This window comes from Micromonas commoda, chromosome 2 (genome assembly GCF_000090985.2).
Source record: "Micromonas commoda chromosome 2, complete sequence".
NCBI lineage: Eukaryota > Viridiplantae > Chlorophyta > Mamiellophyceae > Mamiellales > Mamiellaceae > Micromonas > Micromonas commoda.
In genome coordinates, this window is record NC_013039.1 from 1093013 (window position 1) to 1111497 (window position 18485).

General features: G+C 67.9%; 11 protein-coding genes across 11 annotated transcripts; 6 read left to right on the top strand and 5 right to left on the bottom strand.

Annotated features, from left to right (window-relative positions):
- Positions 1-11: 11 nt before the first annotated feature.
- On the bottom strand, positions 12-668 carry MICPUN_56008 (predicted protein; the record flags this gene model as incomplete). The annotated part of the gene is made up of 1 exon (XM_002500087.1): positions 12-668. The coding sequence occupies one exon, from the start codon at positions 666-668 to the stop codon at positions 12-14; it is 657 nt and encodes a 218-aa protein (XP_002500133.1).
- Positions 669-953: 285 nt separating this feature from the next.
- On the top strand, positions 954-1670 carry MICPUN_56007 (predicted protein; the record flags this gene model as incomplete). Its single annotated transcript, XM_002499607.1, has 1 exon — positions 954-1670. The coding sequence occupies one exon, from the start codon at positions 954-956 to the stop codon at positions 1668-1670; it is 717 nt and encodes a 238-aa protein (XP_002499653.1).
- Positions 1671-1709: 39 nt separating this feature from the next.
- On the bottom strand, positions 1710-3067 carry MICPUN_107710 (hypothetical protein). The gene has a single exon (XM_002500088.1). The coding sequence runs from the start codon at positions 2940-2942 to the stop codon at positions 1761-1763; it is 1182 nt and encodes a 393-aa protein (XP_002500134.1). The 5' UTR covers positions 2943-3067; the 3' UTR covers positions 1710-1760.
- Positions 3068-3806: 739 nt separating this feature from the next.
- MICPUN_98861 (predicted protein) lies at positions 3807-4407 on the bottom strand (the record flags this gene model as incomplete). The annotated part of the gene is made up of 3 exons (XM_002500089.1): positions 3807-3959; positions 4109-4173; positions 4308-4407. 3 exons carry the CDS (start codon positions 4405-4407, stop codon positions 3807-3809), a joined length of 318 nt encoding a protein of 105 aa, XP_002500135.1.
- A 683-nt stretch (positions 4408-5090) lies between these two features.
- MICPUN_56004 (predicted protein) lies at positions 5091-6623 on the top strand (the record flags this gene model as incomplete). Its single annotated transcript, XM_002499608.1, has 1 exon — positions 5091-6623. The coding sequence occupies one exon, from the start codon at positions 5091-5093 to the stop codon at positions 6621-6623; it is 1533 nt and encodes a 510-aa protein (XP_002499654.1).
- A 471-nt stretch (positions 6624-7094) lies between these two features.
- CHLM (magnesium-protoporphyrin IX methyltransferase chloroplast precursor) lies at positions 7095-8084 on the top strand (the record flags this gene model as incomplete). The annotated part of the gene is made up of 1 exon (XM_002499609.1): positions 7095-8084. The coding sequence occupies one exon, from the start codon at positions 7095-7097 to the stop codon at positions 8082-8084; it is 990 nt and encodes a 329-aa protein (XP_002499655.1).
- A 557-nt stretch (positions 8085-8641) lies between these two features.
- MICPUN_76727 (predicted protein) lies at positions 8642-9065 on the bottom strand (the record flags this gene model as incomplete). Its single annotated transcript, XM_002500090.1, has 1 exon — positions 8642-9065. A coding segment is annotated over one exon (424 nt), but the record flags the coding sequence as incomplete, so codon positions are not given.
- A 418-nt stretch (positions 9066-9483) lies between these two features.
- MICPUN_56001 (predicted protein) lies at positions 9484-12363 on the top strand (the record flags this gene model as incomplete). The annotated part of the gene is made up of 2 exons (XM_002499610.1): positions 9484-9489; positions 9640-12363. 2 exons carry the CDS (start codon positions 9484-9486, stop codon positions 12361-12363), a joined length of 2730 nt encoding a protein of 909 aa, XP_002499656.1.
- Positions 12364-12455: 92 nt separating this feature from the next.
- MICPUN_56000 (predicted protein) lies at positions 12456-14057 on the bottom strand (the record flags this gene model as incomplete). The annotated part of the gene is made up of 1 exon (XM_002500091.1): positions 12456-14057. One exon carries the CDS (start codon positions 14055-14057, stop codon positions 12456-12458), a length of 1602 nt encoding a protein of 533 aa, XP_002500137.1.
- Positions 14058-14294: 237 nt separating this feature from the next.
- On the top strand, positions 14295-15671 carry MICPUN_55999 (predicted protein; the record flags this gene model as incomplete). The annotated part of the gene is made up of 1 exon (XM_002499611.1): positions 14295-15671. One exon carries the CDS (start codon positions 14295-14297, stop codon positions 15669-15671), a length of 1377 nt encoding a protein of 458 aa, XP_002499657.1.
- A 138-nt stretch (positions 15672-15809) lies between these two features.
- On the top strand, positions 15810-18476 carry MANA (glycoside hydrolase family 47 protein; the record flags this gene model as incomplete). The annotated part of the gene is made up of 4 exons (XM_002499612.1): positions 15810-16808; positions 17106-17369; positions 17715-17954; positions 17994-18476. The coding sequence occupies 4 exons, from the start codon at positions 15810-15812 to the stop codon at positions 18474-18476; spliced, it is 1986 nt and encodes a 661-aa protein (XP_002499658.1).
- Positions 18477-18485: the final 9 nt, after the last annotated feature.

The window sequence follows — 18485 nt, forward strand, 5'->3', positions numbered from 1 at the left end:
CGAGGCTCGGCTCACTTGCGACCGCCGCGACCGCCGCGCCCCCTGCCGCCGCGACCCCTGCCGCCGCGACCGCCGCCGCCGCGACCGCCGCCGCGACCGCCGCCGCGACCGCCTCCGCGACCGCCGCCCCTGCCGCCGCCCCTGCCGCCGCCTCTTCCGCCGCGGCCCCCCCGGCCGCCCCTCTCGGGCTTCTCCTTCCTCGCCGGCGGTTCCCAGCCCGGGAAGAGCTTCTCGACGCACTTCCTGTAGGAGAAGTCCTCGCACGTGCCGTCGGTGCGGACCACCATGTAGCATCGGCTGTCGTGCTCCGGGTGCGTGCGGATCTGGAAGCTCTTGATCCCGCACCCGATCTTTTTCTCAGCCTCCGGGTGCGCGTCCCTGAGGCACGCCTCGACGACCATGCGCTCGTAATCGTTCATGTCCTGGTTCATGGTCATGGCGTTAAGGAGCCACGAGAAATACTTGATCATCTCGTCCGGGCTGTTGAACGTCTTCGGGCCGAGCTTCACGGGCGTCCACACCTTCTCCTCAACCTTCGCCTCCTTCTCGCCGGCCTCATCCCCGCCCTCGGCGTCCTCCTCCGCCTTGCGCTTCTCGCCAACCTCCGGCTCCTTCGCTTCGGGCTCCTCGACGGGAGTCTCCTCGGGCTTCGCTTCGTCCTCGGCCATGTTCCAAGTCGGGTGCGACACCGCGTGACTCTGCGCCGCTCGGATTGATTGCGCCCCCGCGGATTGCTGTTAACCCAGCAGGGCGGCGGCGGCCGAACCGGCTCTCAGTTGATTTTTTTAGACCAAGGTTGACGGTTCATCGGGGAAAAGGCCGAAATCTGCCTGGGCCCCGTACGAAAACGATGCGGTCAACGAACCCGTCGCGAAACTGAGCGTTTCTGAGGGGGTAAAAACGGAACGAATCGGCAATCACGGCCAGAACACGAACACCAGCCCGCGCGCGACATGGCGTCATTCGGCGATACCCTGTCGAGGGACCTCGCCAATGTCATCATGTCGAGGCCCGGTACGAAGCCGGCGCCCGTGATGCGCGGGGCGAAGCCCACGGGAGGGTCGAACGCAACGGAGACAGAACCGACCCCGCCGTCGAGAGCGACGACGAACGGCGCGGTGGAGATGTCGCCGGAGGTGAAGCAGTTCATGGACAGACACCCGCGCTGGGTGGACACCAACGGTGAGCTCGTGTCCATGCCACGCTTCGCGGCGAAGGGCGCGAACGCGGACATTCCGGGCCGCGAGAACGTCGCGCCGCCCTCCTTCGAAGAGCGCAACAGGGAGTACCACGCCAAGAGCGAACGATTGTGGAGCAAGCTCCAGCCGGGGTACATGGAGCGCCCCGAGATGTACACGTCGAGCTACTCGGAGATGCACCAGTGGAGCGACGACCTGCTGAACATCGCCAAAAACTGTTCCAAGTCCACGTGGAGGACGCACAAGAAGAAGACGGACACCACCGCGTACGTCGAGGCGGCGGCGAAGGAGAGAAACGCGACGCGAGCGCTTCGAGAGGCGGCGGAGAGGCACGAGGCTGAGGCGGCGGCGTTGAAGGCGGCGCCGGCGGGTGAGGGAACGGGCGGGGATGCCGGCGCCGGCGGAGGCGGCGCCGCACCCGCCGAGAATGCCGCGCCCGCTCCTCCCACAGAGGCTGCCCCCCAGGCGTAGAACAAAACGCGCGTGTATGATAAAGTGACTCGCAAGTCGGACTTGGACTTGTCCCTCGTCGCTTCTCCCTGTTCGTTGCTAAGCGTCGACTTAACTCTCTTGCGCGTACCCATGCGCGCGCCCCTTCAAGCCCTGCGCAGCCTCCAGAGGCGCGTCCGCGACGGCACCGTCTTCCCCTCGCTTGGGCCCCGGTTCGAGCCCCACGTACGTTCGCCGGCTCAGCAAATACTCGGCGCCCGACCTCACGTCGGACAGACCCCCGCCTTGTGTCCGAGCCGTCACCGCGCGCTCCGCTCGAAGCGCCAGCGCCTTGCCCCCGTCGCCGAGGACCCCGTCGTCGGAGTCGGAGTTGGCACCCTCGGCACCCTCGGCACCCTCGGCACCCTCGGCCCGTACGTCGGAACCGTCGCATGTAACTCGAGCGCGGACGCCGCCTCCCAGGAAGGAAAACTCCGGCCCGGCGTCGTCCCCGACACCGCCTTTTTTATGAACCTCCGGGGCACCCCCGAGGAGGTGCTCAAAGTCCAGCCTCACCTCCCCGTCCCACACCTTACCGTGCGTGAACGCCACCTCCGCCTCCCACGGGGTGATCACCGGCTGCAGGTAGTCCCTCCCGTCGATCAGCGCCGCCTGCTCGCACGCCACCAGGACGAACGCCTCGATCTCCGGGAAGTTCGCCAGCTTCTGCGGATTCGGCTTACCCGCCACGACGGTGTAGGATTTTCGCCCACTCGCCGCGATGACCCGTCTCAGCCGCGTAATCGCGGTGAGGTACCCCGCAACGCCGAGGGTTCCTGCGACGATTCCCACCACCTTCGCCTCCCTCGCGCGCTCGATCAGGTACCGCCGTCGCTTCACCACGCGCGCCACGTCCGCGGACCCGGTCGCCTCGGCGACGAGCCGCGACGTCGTCGGGTGCACCTGCGCCACCCCAGCGCAGCGCCCGTGGAGAATCGCGAGCGCCTGCGCCAGCGCGGGGCTCTCGCCGCCGCCCACCCAGACGAATGCGCACCTCGATCGGTCCCCCGCGCAATGTGGCGGGAGGACGAACTCCTGCCCGGCGACGCGATGCACTACGCGATGAGGGGCGTCCTCCTCATCGTTCGCCGCCAGCGCCAGCGCGCGTGTCGCGTCCGTCAACTCCTCCTCGGCGCGCCCGCCCCCGTCGTCGTCGTCGTCGTTTGGGATCGACCCGTCGGTCGACCCTCCCGCGCCGCCGCCGCACCCTCCCCCGCCGCAACATCCCCCGCCGCCGCGGACGCCCGGAACCATCGCGGCTCGTTCCCTCGGGAGGGCCTCCACGGGAAGAGTCTTCGCCACCGTCACCGGGGGCGTAGAGGTCGTTGCAGATGCCGATGCCGTCACCGTCTCGACGCGTCGGCGGAGCTCATCCGTCACGTGCGCGTGCTCCTGGTCCACGAGGACGACGACGGCGTCGACCCTTCCCGCGTCGTCGTCGTCGTTCTCGACGCACTCCGCGTTGCGAGCGCCGAGCGCCGACGCGTGCGCCGCGATCGCCTCGGCGCACGCGTCGGCGTCGAGGTCCACCTTGTTGAAGACGAACCTGGCGGGGAGTCGCGCGACGGGGCTCATGCACGCGCGCCCGAAGTGGACGATGGCGTCCGCGGCGTGGTGCGCGGCGGCGACCTCGTCGACGCAGCACGAGCCGAAGGTGGTGTCGGCGAGGACGAACACGCGGGTGGGGGGGACGGCGTCGCCGCCGCTCGCCGTCGCGGCATCGCCCGACGCGACGCACCGCCGCTCGAGCGCCGCCGCGAGGTTCACGGCGTCGTGCAGGAGGTCGTCGGGGATCTGCAGCGCGACGCGGCGGAACCCGCCGGCTCGGATCCACGCCGCGGTCGCGGATAGGTCGTAGACCCGTTCCAGGCGCGCGGACTCGTCGGACCCGGACATGGCTGCCCCGCACCCGCGGTGTGATGAGGGCCAATTTCTCGAGGGAGATTATTTTCTCGCATAAAAGGTGAAAGTTTACCAACACAGCTGTGATTCGAATCGTTACGTGTGCTAGTCTCGGGTGACGTCCCATCCCGACTCCTCGTCGTCGCGCCCCCGTGCCTCGCCCATCCCTCGCGTCTCCCCCTCACCCGTTCCCCTCTCTCTCTCCTTACTACCTCATCACACCATGCGCTCCCAGACGCACTCCGTGAACTTCCCGTCCTCGTCGTGCTCCGTGAGGATCTTGTAGACATCGGCGGGGGGGTCGAGGTTGAGCTTCTCCGCGCGCTCCCACCTCTCCATGCGAGTCAAACCGAGCGCGGGACCGTACTTCTGCGGTATCGATGATAGGGAGAAGGGTGGGGAACGCGGTCAGCTTCAGCTGCTGCTCTTGAGTGGGCACGTCATTTTCTGAATTGCGATATAAATCTGGGGCGGAATTTCCGGGAGGGGCGAGCGCCGCGACGGCCCGATTCACGCACCGTGGTCATGTCGAAGGTCTTTAAGATGCTAAGATACTTCGCCTCCTCGGTGTTCTCGTCGTCGTCTGCGGATGGGGGGTTTCGAAACATGTCAGTCTCGCGGCTCGGGGAGCGACAATTCGGTCTCGGAGAAATCGCGCAGGATCTGCCGAGGTGTCTCGCGCGGGGTGCGGGAGCGGGAGACGGGGTGAACGCGCACCTTCGACCCGCGCGACGGCTTTGGCCTTGCCTTTCCCGGTCGACGAGCGCCTGCCGGATTTGGAGCCCTTGAAGTGGGAGGTGATCTTCTCGCTGCCCATGTTGCTCACGGCTGGCTGTCGTGCGTGTCACACCAGCAGTGTGGCGTTGTAGCTGGTCGAGCCGGAAGTTGAGCAGTTTGAGACTAGTTACCACAGGATCGGGATAAGTTGTGCAGTTTGGCGACAAAACTTATCCCGATCATTGGTTTTACGTGGGATAAGTTTTATCCCATAAACAATGTATAAACGACTCAAGAAATCGACGGTCTAATCGTAAAAATCATTGGCGTGTTACAACCCCCCGCCAAATTCCCCCTTTCCCCGCGTGACAGAAATTTACGCACTTTGGTACACCCTGAATCTCGGTCTATTTACCACCGCTGATGATGAGTGTGTCAAAGTTCACAATTCCCCCCCCAAATTCCGGTCAGCTCGCAAAAGTTGCCAATGATTGCCAATGATTTTGCCTGACTGCACGCCATACGAAAATATTCGAGGCGGATATTAGAGGCGGAATTTGAGGTTTTAGGGTGTTTTAGAAGTAAATTCCGCCCAGAGATATTCCGCCCAGAGATTTTCCGCTGGTATCGAAGCTTCTGGGTACCCACGACTGCCTCGACAGCGTCCGAGAGCTCGAAAGTGTAACTCCCGCGGCTTCCGCGCTTGGCCAATCACAGAGAGAGGGGACGCGCGAAAGACGCGCCGAACGAACCCTTCGAACGGCGGAAGAGACACGGCAAGAGATGAAGACACGTGAGTCATCGTTCGCGCCCGTCGCGGTCAGGCCCGCGGATGCGAACACCCCGCTCCTCGGCGTGACCGCCGAGCGGATGAAGCGCTTCGACACGACACGGACGAAACACCTCGCGACCAAGTACGGAGCCCTCGCGCTCGTGGCGTGCGTCGGCGCCGCCGCGGCGTTCGGGGGCTCCGGCCACGACACTTCCTCGATCGCCGCCGCGATGGCCTCGCCCGAGCTCTCCTCGCCGCAGGCTCCGAGGTTCGCGCGCGGCCCCAGCTGCAACGGCGTGTGCCCGTCCGTCGCCGCGCGAGATTTCGACGCGTATCCGGAGGAGGGATCCGCGCACGTCCTCATGCTCGGCGACAGCACCGACAGGGCCTGGCACTTCACCTTCTGCAACGGCATCCTCAACGACGCGGACCGCTGCGAGCACCCCGTCGAGTGCGTCGCCCCGACCGTCAACTTCCTCCCGAACAACATGCAGCCCCTCGTGTGCGCCGACGGCGACAAACGATGCGCCGCCGAGTCCTGCTACGAGGACGCCCCGTGCTGGCACGAGAAGGAGAACGAGATGGCCGCCGCGTGCCACCCGACATCCCCGTACGGTCCCGCCCTCGGGTTCGTCCACCTCTTCGAACCCGACCCGGAGAGTAAGCAGGACCTCAAGCTCGTCGAGTACGGCCGCGAGATCGACGGGTTGCCAGTCATGACCGGGCCGAGGGTCAACGCCGCGGTGCGAAGCTTCGACAAGTTCGCACCCGCGGAGAAGGCCGATGGTGGTGTTGGTCATCATGACGCGAAGAAGCGGCCGGTGGTGGTGGTCGTGGACGTGATGCACTGGTGGGTGGGCAACCACCTCGGGTGGGGCGCGCCCGGCGCTCCCCCCGACTGGTCCGCCGAGCTCGGGTCGGACCGAAAGTTCGACGCCAACCTGAGGCGATACAGGAAGGACCTGGACGCCCTCGTGGAGCACGTGGACAAGGCGATGAAGGGCACGGGTCGGCCGTATCGCCTCGTGGGTAAGGCGAACCACGACTGGCACACGTTCAAGCCCGACGGCGTGGAGCACCGATTCCTGAGCGCCATGGCCGCCCACGTCAAGCACGCGTTTGAGAGCAAGAAGCACCACTTCTTCGATTGGCGCGCGCTCACCGAGAAGGCCAAGTCGGACAACATGTGGGAGATGGCCGATAACTTCCACCAGACCGTGGAGGGGAGCAAGCACGAGACCCTCGCGTTCATGGACTGGACACGGACGGCGCTCCCGGAGAAGTTTGCGGTGAACCTCGACGTGCAGTTCGCCAAGCAGGCGGAGGAGGAGGAGGCGCGCAGGTCTAAAGAGGAGACGGAACGGAAGGCGCGGGAGGCGCGGGAGAAGAAGGAACGCGAGGAACGGGAGGCGAGAGAGGCGAAAGAGGCGAAGGCGACCCTGCGGGATAACCTCGCCGACGCGCAGAAGATGGCTGACAACATCGAGTCCTTCCTCACCAAGCAGCGGGAGAAGCTGTTCAAGGAGACGGGGGTGCTCCGCTGACTGTGATCTTGTACGACTGTATCGGTGTAATATGCGTTAAAAAGCATCATTTCAAAAAAAAAAACCGATCCCAACTGAGCCGCAGTGGAAGATCTCGTCCCGTCACAGCCGATCTCTTTTTCGAGCTCCGATTGGATGATTTTCGTAGATCCGCCACGTAACAAAGGGAGCCTCCGATCCTCCCGGGACCCACTCCTAATCGAGCGAACCCTCGTAACGATAGACAGGTGAGCGTCCCGTCCGGATCCCACGAGCCTAGCCACGGTTTCAGTCGTCCCGGACGTCGCGTTGCGTGCGCGATTCGACCCCTCACACCCCGTCCCCGAGACGCGCGGGACCGGGCCGTGGGGGGGAAAAAATGACCGCCCTATCCCGATATAATCCGATTGCCACCCGCGACCCCGTCGTCCCACCGCGCCCCGAGGGATTCGGCAGACTGACCCGGACATCCCGCTCCGATCATCGCGCAGTATGTCGACCCTGACCTCCTGCGTCGCCCGCGCCGTCGTCGCCCCCAAGGCCGCGGCCAAGCGCTCCGCTGCCGCCAAGAAGGCTGCCAAGCCCTCCCCCGCGCTCCCCGCCGGTGCCTTCGCGGCCGCGTCCCTCGCGGCGACCCCCGCCGCGTTCGCCGCGACCGAGGCCATCTCCCAGACTGCCGATGGCGTCGGCGTCGCCGTCGGCGGCGCTGTCGTCGTCGCGGGCGCGGCCGGCCTCCTCATCGCGGCCGATCCCAACAAGCGCCGCGAGGACATGATGTCCGAGACTGGCGGCGACGAGGCCGCGTCTGTCCGCAACTACTTCGACACCGAGGGGTTCAACCGCTGGAAGAAGATCTACGGCGAGACGGACGAGGTGAACAAGGTGCAGCTCGACATCCGCAACGGCCACCAGCAGACCGTGGACAAGATCCTCGACTGGACCGCGGGGATCGACATGACCGGCAAGACGGTGTGCGACGCCGGCTGCGGCACCGGCTCCCTCGCCATCCCCCTGGCCCTCCGCGGCGCGTCCGTCTCCGCGTCCGACATCTCCTCCGCCATGGTCGGCGAGGCCGAGGTGCGGTACAACGAGCAGGTCAAGGCTGGCGCCAAGGCTCCCGCCGTCGCGCCCAAGTTTGAGGCGCTCGGCCTGGAGGAGTGCTCGGGGAAGTACGACGTGGTGACCTGCATCGACGTCATGATCCACTACCCCACCGACAGGGTCAACGGCATGATCAACCACCTCGCGTCCCTCTCCGACGACAAGCTCATCATCTCTTTCGCCCCCAAGACGCTCGCATACTCCATCCTCAAGCGCATCGGGGAGCTCTTCCCGGGCCCCTCCAAGGCGACCCGCGCGTACCTGCACGCCGAGGAGGACGTCGAAACCGCGCTCAACGCCGCGGGCTTCAAGGTGACCAGACGGGAGATGACGGCCACCTCCTTTTACTTCAGCCGCCTTCTCGAGTGCCAGAGGGTGTGAAGAGCCGGGCGAGCGGAGGAGAGATGACGCGGGGATAGATTTGAGCAGCTGTACAGTCGACTAATAATACTCAGTCTAGCTAGATGACGAAATCACGCGAAACGCTCATCAGTCCACCTGCTCGTTGAACGCCCCCGGTGAGACGGTCACCGCCCCGAACAGCGGAGCCCCCTCCGGTGTGTCGATATCCTCCACCGGGATCAGCGTCCGCTTCAGCGGCGGCGTGTCCGGTACGGCTTCCGCGAACGGCTCGACAACCGCCTCACTCGGCGAGTCATCCTCCCCGTCTGCACCTTCGACCCTCTCCCGCTCTTCGACCCTCTCCTGTTCCAGCCTCTCACGTTCCAGCCTCTCCTGTTCCAGCCTCTCCCGTCGCGCCTCCTCCCCCCGCTTGATCCGCTCCTTCTTGAGCTCCTCCTCCTTTGCCCGAGCCGCCTCCGCCTCCGCCGTCACCCGCGGGTTGAGCTCGTCCCAATCCTCGCCAACCTTTTCCAGCATCCACCGCATGCCGTCGTCCACCCCCGCGTCCCCCGCGGCGCCTTGCTTCCCCTCTTTCCTCAGCGCCGTGCACGCCACGACGCGGTGCCGCTCGTTCCGAAGCGTGGCGAGCCCCAGCGCGATCGCCACCTCCTCCGCGGACTTGGCCCCGGGCGCGTCCTGCTTGTTTGCAAAGACGACGATGGGCTTCCCGCTGAGGTGCGGGTCCCGCAACGTCCGCGCGAACACGTCCGCGCACTCGTCGAGCCTCGAGTCGTCGCTCGAGTCGACGACGAACGCGCAGCCGTGCACGTCGGCCGTGTACGCCTTCCATATCCCCCGAATCTTCTCGCCCCCGCCCAGGTCGAAGACGTCCACGTCGAACCCGCCGCGGGTCAACGACTCGTTGTTGAAGCCGAACGTGGGCATCGTGGGCTCCGGGTCCTGCCCCAGCAGCGTCTGCAGCAGCGTGGATTTACCCGCACCGTCTAGCCCGACGAGTACCTGCGACGTTGGGGGCGAACGAGGGGTTCGTGAGCGGTTCGGTACGACGGGAAGAGGGAGGGGCGGTGGCGGGGGGAATGACGAGATGTCACGAGACGGTCGCGTGCGGGCGTCGGCGCGGACGTGGGCGACGCCGGGGCGTCCCTCGCACCAGCTTGAGATTCTTGCCGGTCTTTTTCCCCTTTCTGCCGCCTCCCTTGCCTCCGTCGGTCCCGAGGCACAGGCACCCCATGGCACCGTCGCGGCGTCCTCTCGGTGCCGTCTCGAACTGTGCTGGCTGCCTCGGCGGCCCCGACGTCCCGGTCCCGCCAATTTTTGGACCCTGATCGGCCGCCGCCCGGATTCGTCATTGCCCGGGGCGCAGACACGAGAAGGGAGGTATCGATCGCGCGAGGCGCGACGCGACGCTTCAGGAACCATGGCGGTGAGTTCCAGCCCCCAGGCGACGTCCTCCGATCCCTCCCGACCCGCTCGATACCCCCGCCCCCGCCCGATCGCCCCCGCACCCGTCGCTTCAATTTTTTTCCTCGGAACTGACACTGACAACCTCGTTGTCTTCTCCCTTGTCACGCAGGGCGCTTTCGACCCCGACCGGCGACTGGTCACCATCGGGGAGTTCGGCTCGGACTTTAAGGGTAAGCGCATACAGGTGTTGTGGCCCGACACCGGCAGCTGGTACAACGCCGAGGTGCGCAAGGTGAACGTCAAGGCCAAGACCGCGAGCCTGTGGTACGTCGATTCCGAGGAGCTCGAGGACATCAACCTGTACGAGGCGATCCTCAACATGGAGGTGTCGTGGCCCAAGGAGAACTCCCCGGTGGCCACGTCCCCGCTGAAGAGCGGCAAGCGTAAACCCACGGATGACGATGACGATGAGGAGGAGGAAGACGAGTCCGACAGCGACGACGACCTCCCCCTCGCGTCCCTAGCCCCGAAGCGCGCGCCCGCCAAGAAAAAGCCCGCCGAGAAGAAGCCCGCCGAGAAGAAGAAGCGGGCGAAGACCGCCCCGACACCCCACCAGCGCAACCTCGCCGATCCCCGCACGGGGGTGCGCGAGAACGTCTTCGCCAAGTTCCTCGAGGCGATGAAGATGGCGCAGGGCGAGTCCCCGCCCTCGGCACCCCCGAGGGACGACGCCGCACTCGCCACAATCGCCGCCGACGTCGAGGCGCGCCTGTACGCGTTCATCGACCCGAAGGAGTACAACGCCAAGGCGCGCACCCTCGTGTTCAACCTCAAGGACATTCGGAACCCGGGTCTTCGCGCGGAGGTGCTCGCGGGCGTCATCCCGGCGGATGAGCTCGTGCGCATGTCCCCGACGGACCTGGCGAACAAGGACCTGCAGGAGATGCGCCGCGAGCGCGAGGCGAAGATCGGCGAGGACGCGTTCCTACCCGACGCGCCCGAGGGCGCGCGGGTGCGGAAGACGCACAAGGGCGAGGAGGTGATGTTCGACGCGAGGGAGATTCTGGAGGATGAGCACGTGACGGGGGACGGGCTCGGGCACAGGGAGACGCCGTCGCTGGCGCCGTCCGACTCGTTCCACACTGGGGTTGACGGGGACGCGTCTGACGCATCTGATGGGGACGGGGAACGGGGACCCACCATGGCGGCGGGGGAACCCGACGAGGGGACCACGCCGAGGGCGCCGTCCGGGAGCCCCCCCGGCACGCCCCCGGGGCGAGACGGCGGCGGCGACGACGACGACGGCGGCGAGCCCGGGGGAATCATGCCCAGCTTTGAGCAGTTCGCCGCCGGCGCGGGATCCGACGAAGACGACGACCGCGCGGCTGCGCCATCAGACCCCGGAGCCGGGGCGGACATTGGGGACGAGGACGAGGAGTACGATCCCGCGAAGGGTTTCGACGACGACGCCGACGACGCAGCTGTTGGGGACGACGACACGGCTGTTGGAGACGACGCAGCCCTCCCCCGCGAACCCTCCCCCGCGCCCGAACCGGCTCCCGCCGCTCGAGACGACCCCCCGCGCCGCACACGAACGGAGCGCGAACACGGCGAATGGTCCGGGACGGTCCGGTGCCAGGGGCTGCGCGACTGCGTGGTCCGCGCGGTGCCCGTCGGGGGGGAGCGAGCGGATTTCGCGCCCCTGTTCCCCGCGTCCCTGGAGATCAAAGGGCGGGTCGCCTTCGACGCCACGCACCGGTTCATCCGCCAGGTTGTGGACAAGTCGAGGACTCGCGCGGTGACGGCGGCGGTGTGCGGCCCGGACCCGGCGGCGGATAACTCGGCGTTCAACGACAAGGCTGTGGCGGCGCTCGCGTCGCAGTACGGCAAGCGCGAACGATGCGGGGTGGCGGAGCCGATCACCGGGGTGCTCGAGGTGTATTTCATCCCCCGGGGCAAGCTCGCGGATAAGCTCATGAGCTCGCTCGCGAGAAAGTCCAAGGCGAAGCTCCGGGGCAAGGGGGACATGCTCATGGTGGCCGTGCACAAGCGGGGTATAGGGCCCGACGCGAAGCCCCTCCCCGCGGAACAGCCGCGGGTTCCCCACGCGGCGGACCCCCTCCCGACCGTTCCCGGGGGCCGTGGCACCCCCCCGCCCAACGTATCGTCAGGCCCTCGGACAGACGACAGGCCGGGCGCCGAGGACATCCAGGATCTCCTCAACCAGGTCAACAGCCAGTTCGGGGGTGCTCACCCGCCCGCGGGGATGCCCCCGCCCCTCGCGCCGCCGCCCCCCCTCGGCGGCGGGCTGAACGTGATGTCGGGACCCTTCCCCGACGGGGCCCCGCCGCCCATCCCGGGGTACTCCCCGTCGGGCCGAGGCGGCGCCCCCTTCGACGCCGGTCGCGCGCGCGCGCCCCCGATGGACTACCCCCCGAGGCCGCCGCAGTACGGCGCCCCGCCCCCCCACGGGTACAACAACGCCGGCGGGGGCTATCAGGGCGGAGGACCGGGGCCCCCGTATCGGGGCGGCAGGTCCCCGCCGAGGCGGTCGCCTCCTCGGGGCGGCCCCGGGGGGTTCAGGTCGCCGCCGCGAGACCGAGGCGGGTACGGGAGTGCGGGGTTCGGCGGGCCCCCGCCCGGCCGGGGGTACGATCGGGGCCCGTCGCCGCCGCGGGACCGCGGCGCGGGATTCGGCGGGCCGCCGGGCGGAGGTCAGTGGGGCGGCGGCCCCCCGCGGGGTGGGTACGGGCCCCCACCCGGACCAGGGGGTCCACATCCCCACGGATACGGCGGGGCACCGCCCCCGCCGCGGGACTATCGCGGGTACGGCGGAAACGGGGGCGGCCCAGAGCGGAGGAACGTCCCTCCGCCCCCGGGACGGTACCAGTAAAAGTAGCTAGCGACGCGCACTGCGAACACTATCGACGAACGTTATCCATTCCACGCACGGTTATACGCGAATCTCTCTCTGTATCTCTGTTATTACACGTACTCGGAGTCCTCCGCGGACGACAGGGGCGCTCGCCGAGGGCTCACTCGCGCGGGGGCCTCCCTTCCTCGCGGGGACCCCCCGTTCCCCATCTTGCCGTTCAGGTTCGACATCCTGGGCGACATCCTGGGCGACATCCTCGGGGACATCCTCGGGGACATCGGCGGGTTGGTCTCGGCGACTTCCTCGCCCGCGAGCCACCTGTCTGCGAGGAGCTGCTCGGCGGTGAGCCGATCCCCCGGCTCCGACCTGAGCAGAGCCTGGATCACTCGCTTTGCCTCCGGGGAGATGTTGCTCCACACCGGTTTCTCGTACTCCCTCTGCAGGGTGACGTCCATGCGCCTGCGAAGCCCCAGCGACTCCTTGCTCGCGTCGAACAGGTGATACCCCCCCAGCGCGATGAACGCGGTGACCCCGGCGGACCAAAGGTCAACCTCGGGTCGCGTGTTGCTCGGCCGATCGGGGCGCAGCCGCCTGCCCCGGGTATCCGTCAGCATCCCCAGCTCGCCGTTCTTACCCGGCGCGGTCATCCCTATGTCCGCGAGCACCTCCGGCGCGGCGTACTCCACGGTCCCCTGGAGCCTGTCCCCCGTCAGGTCCTTGGCGAGGAACGCGCGGGACCTGCAGCCGTCTCGATCCGACGCCGCCGTCGCGAATCCAAAATCCGCGAGCTTCAGCGTGCGCAGGTCCCCGGGGGAGCCCAACAGTAAGTTCTCGAGCTTGACGTCCCTGTGAACGAACCCGCGCTCGTGGAGGTGCGCGAGCGCCTCGGCCAGGCGGCGGAGGGCGACGATCGCGTCCCCCTCGGGCAAGCCGCCGCCGACGACGGAGGCTACCCTCGCGGAGGCGGCGGCGCCCGCGCGGTCGCCCTCGTCGTCCACGGCTGTGTCGCGGGTTCGATTCCCGCCGCGCCCGCCGCCGCCGCCCGCGAAGCTCTCGTCGTACCCGTCGAGGACGCGCTTGCGCGCGGCGGCGGCGGCGGCGCGTCGCTCGTGTCGCTTCTTGTCCACCTGGTGCTGGACCATCGACAGCAGCGTCCCGCCGCGGCAGTACTCCTGGACCAGGATGCACCGCGACTCCTCGAATATGAGGTCGTGGAACCCCACGATCGTCGGGTGCCTGACCACGGCGGAGACGCCCGCCTCGCACATCAGCGCCCTGACCGTGTTCCGCCGCTGGTCGTCGGTCATCCCTCGCATCTTGACCACCTTTGCAGCGAATCGAGTTCCCGATTTTCGATGCCTCACCGCGTACACGACGCTGAAGGCACCCTTACCCAGCTGCTTGGCGTCGGTCTCGTCGTACTCGTCTCCCAGGGTCCGCGCGCGACCCTTGCTGAGGACCGGCGCGAGCGCACGGCGGATGGCGGGGTCCAACTCCCCGGCCACCTCGAGGACCACCGCGGGAAGGTGCGAGTCCCCCGAGGATCCCGACGCGTCGTCGTGATGACGCGCGTCGGGGCCCTCGTTCGGGTCCCCGAAGGCGGCCCCCGGGACGTTCCGGGGTTTCGCGGCGTACTTAGATGCCCTCTGAGGGTTGTCCACATCGTCGCTGGGCCCGCAGCATCCCCTGGCTACGCTGGGCGCGCACCCCATCGCGCGTCCCGAGAATTCCCTGTCTCACCCTCCGAGACGGTAGTGCGGTGGGGACACCGCGGTTCGGTAGCACTAGTATCGCGGCGCCGCGCGTGCCGACGGTCGGGGCCCGATCCCCGCTGGATGTGCGTGAAATTCTGGACCGCACCTGGTCGGGATCCACGTGCTCCCACCACCCGCCGGTGGGGATGTTCTGTGGGATGGGGCAACACCCGGTGCACAAACTTGGCCAAGATCATGCGGGCAAAAAAAAAAAGGGGTGTCGGGGCAATTCATTCAGCACAGCGCCTCGCTCGGAGAGGGATGGCAGCGCGGTCGTTCGCTCGAGAGGCCGTCCGGCGGCTGGGGAGGAACACAGATGAGATCATCGCGCCGCTTTCGCTCGGATATATCCCCGGAAGGCTCGCACGCGGGCGCCTGGTCGAGGATTCGACCCGCGAATCGTCGTCTCGGTACCTGGCGACGAGGACGTTCGGGGAGGCCCCATCTCACGGAACCCCCGCGGGGCTCGCTGTCGCCGCGGCCGCGGAGCGAATCATCACCCCGAGCACCTGCGAGCACCTGCGCACGCGGGGCTACGCGATCGTCGACGGCGCCATGGAAGGCATCGACGTCGATGGGGTCCCCCTCGCGGAGGCGATGCTGAACGAGCTTCGATCGCTCTCGTCGTCCCCCGGGGTGATGGCGCGCAACGCGACGGTGCTCGTGGGGAAAGACGGGGTCGCGAACAGGCTCGAGAAGTCCAACATCTTCGAGGCGGAGGTGCACGCGTTGAGCGAGGAATCCCTCGCCGACGCCCCGACCCTACGCGCAGCCTGGGAGGATCGCACGCAGCTCACCCTTCTCAACGTCATGCTCCCCGCGAGAGCGCCGCCCCAGTCGCTGCACTACCAGAGCGTCAAGCTGCAGCGCAACGCGGGCCGGGGCGGGTGCTTCCCGCTGCACTTCGACTCGGACGCGGGACTGGACGCCAGGGTGGTCACCGCGCTCACGTACCTGAACCCCACGTGGAAGCCCGGCGACGGGGGCGAGCTCGTGCTGTTCCCGTTCCCGGACGACCCAATCAAAGTCGAGCCAATCGCCGGCCGGGTGGTGCTGTTCTCCTCCGCGAACACGCTCCACAGGGTGCTGCCGTCCGCCGCGGAGAGGTTCTGTTTCACCACGTGGTTCTTCGCGAAACAGGCGCGGAGCGACGACGGGGACGAAGGGCGCACTACTACTCATACAGGGGCGGCGTCGACACAGCTGGCGAGAAAAGCGGCTGACAAATACTGGGGCTCGGGGAAGTCAAACGACGACCTGTGGCCGGAACCCGGCGCCGAGGAGATCCGTACGATGCGCGAGTGCGAGGCGCTGCTCGCGCCGGGAATGCGCAAGCACCTGCTGCGTTTGGTGCACGCGGAGGAGTGGGCGGCGAGCATCGCGGAGTCGCACCCGGACACTCCGGAACGAACCAAAGCGCTGGAGACGCATCGGAGGGAGGTTGACGTCATCGCGAGGGCGATTGGGGGTAGGTACCCGCGGGGGTTGGCGAGGATAGGGTCGGCGATGGGGAGCGAACGGGGCGGGGCGGTGCGGGAGAGGTTGGGAGGGCTCGAAGTGCGGTGGTTTTAGTCTAGAGACGGGTTGAAGCAGCGAGAAGGGTCGGTTGCGACTTTTTCAAGAGACACCGTTCGTCAACCGACAGGACACAAGGTGACCGCAAGAATGCCAGCCACACACTACTGAAGATCTCCGTCGCGGCGGGGCGGGATGGGGGCGCGGACGTGGACCCTCGCGGTCCTCCTGCTCCTCCAGATCGTCGCGGGGACGGGTAGCGACGACCCCGCGCTCCGTGACGCGGGGACCCTCGCGCTCGACCCGCACGTCGCCGACGGCCCGGGTGAGACGCCTCACGAATCTCCCGTCGCGGAGGGAGGCACGGTCGGGGCGGCGAGGCGGTGCACCCCGGAGAACGCGTCGAGGTGCCCGGCGGTGTCGCTCGAGGGCGTAGGCGCGGAGAGCGGGGCGGCGGGCACGCCGAGAGGGACGCCGAGCCCTCGGCCGAGGGATCTCGCGTGGCTCCTCGACGCCACCGCCGGGCATCGGCGCGAGGACTGGAGCGCGGGGCTCGGATTAAGCTCGCCGCCCACCCCCGCGGACGACGACGAGCTCGAGCGCCTTCGATGGATGCCGAAGGCCGAGTTCCGCGCGGTGCCCGCGGATCGTCGCCGCGCCGCCGTCGCCGCCTCCGTGCGCCACGCCTGGCGCGGGTACCGCGACCACGCGTGGCCCGCCGACGAGCTCGCGCCCGTCTCGAGGCGAGGCATCGAGTGGCTCGACGTCGGCCTCACCATCGTGGACGCGCTGGACACACTCCTCGTCGTCGGCCTCGACGAGGAGGCGAGGGAGGCGAGGGACTGGCTCGCGTCCCCGGCGATGCGTTTCGACGCGGACAGGAACGCCAACGTCTTCGAGAGCACCATACGGGTGCTGGGCGGGCTCGTCGCGGCGCACAACCTGGGCGGCGACACCGTCGGCGGGCACCTCCTCGCGAAGGCTCTCGACCTCGCGGAGAAGCTCGCCCCCGCGTTCAAGACCAAGACGGGGATACCCATCATGGACGTCAACTTCCGAACCGGGGATCCGCACCAGCCCAAGTGGACGCAGAAGTCGTCGCTGTCGGAGGCGGGCACGCTGGTGCTGGAGTGGGAGGCTCTCGAGGAGGCGCTCCGACGCGCGGAGAACGTCACCGCGGATGACACAGCTGGCGTGGACGATCACGGGGGTGCCGAGGGTGCCGAGGGTGCCGACTCCGACGCCGACGGGGACGATCACGGGTCAATAGACGACGACGTCGAGTTCGAGTACGGGTTCTGCCCCGACGGCGGGGGCTTGATGGAGTTCCCGGTGGCCAGAGCCGTGGACGAGAACGGCGCGGAGATTGTTCCGGAGAAACCCGCCGTCGCCGCGTCCACGCTCGCGGCGCTGCGAGGTCGACGGTACGCGCGGGAGATTGCCGACGGCGCGCGGCGCGCTTTCAACGCGGTGAAACACGCGGTGTTCGAGCCCCACCACGACGGCTTGCCCCCGTCGCAGGTGAGCTGCGAGACGGCGCAGTTTGACCGGAGGTCGGCCATCACGCTCGGCGCGCGCGGGGACTCGTATTACGAGTACCTGCTCAAGCACTGGATACACTCGGGGCGGCCCGCGGGGGGCGAGGCGGCGTACCTGCAGGCGATGGACGGGGTTCTGATGCACCTGCTGCATCGGTCGTCGGGGGAAGGGGAAGTCTTCGGGGGATACGCCGCGAGAGACGCGGATGAACCGGGGGTAGGGGCTCCCGCTACCGGGGCTGGGGGGCCCGGGGCGGCGACGGCCGGGGGCTCCGAGGGGAACCCGCCCGGCGAGAAAACCTCGCCCGTGTCGCCCGCCGTGAGCCAGCCGCCGCCGCCGCCGCCGACGTCCTCGGACGACTCGCCGCCGCCTGGGACGTCGAAGAAGGCGCGGCGGCGGTGGTACGATCGCGATTGGGACGCCGTCTTTCCGCTGCTCCCCGAGCGACTCACGCGGCAGCCCCGGTTTGTCCGCGGACGAGCCGGCGCCGTCGCGCGAACAAAGGGTCTCCTGTACGTCGCCGAACGCCAGGGCGGCGTGTTCGGCGAGGTGACGCACAAGCAGGACCACCTGGCGTGTTTCCTGCCCGGGTTATTGGCGCTGGGCCACGGGGAAGGGCTGGGGCGGCGGTGGGGCGGCGGGGACGCGGCGCGGGAAGCCGCCGCGGCTCGAGCGCTCAATCGGCTCGGGCTCGACGCGAACGCCACCCACCTGGACGTCGCCCGAGAGCTGGCGAGGACGTGCGTGCAGACGTACGCGCGCATGCCCACCGGGCTCGCGCCGGAGATTGCGCACTTTCTCGTGCCCGGGGTCCGGGGCGGTAACCCCGCGGCGGCGAAGAACAAAAACGCCAAAAACCCAAAAGCGCGGTTCGTCGGGTACGGCGACGTGCTCGTGAAGGGATCCGACGCGCACAACTTACTGCGACCGGAGACGATCGAATCGCTGTGGGCGCTGTGGAGGGTGACGGGTGAGGAGGAGTGGAGGGACGCGGGGTGGGAGATGTGGAGGGCGTGGGAGCGACACGCTCGGGTGGACACGGGGGGATACGCGAGCGTCGACAACGTGACGCAGGCGCCGGAGAAGGGGCCGATTAAGCGAATCGACAAGATGGAGAGCTTCTGGCTCGGGGAGACGCTGAAGTACCTCTACCTGCTCTTTTCCGACGACCCGTCGCTGCTGCCGGCGGAGTGCTTCGTGTTCAACACGGAGGCTCACCCGCTGCCGGTGATGCCGGGGGGAACGTCGGAGGGGTTGAGACGGTGCGTAGAGCGGGTCGTGTCCGAAAACGTGGAGGCGATTGCGACGCAGCACGGGCTGTGACCGCGGCGT

Coding starts and splice junctions, on each gene's coding strand:
- MICPUN_107710 (XM_002500088.1), bottom strand. CDS start 2,942: ATGGTTCCGGGCGTCCGCGGCGGCGGGGGATGTTGCGGCGGGGGAGGG.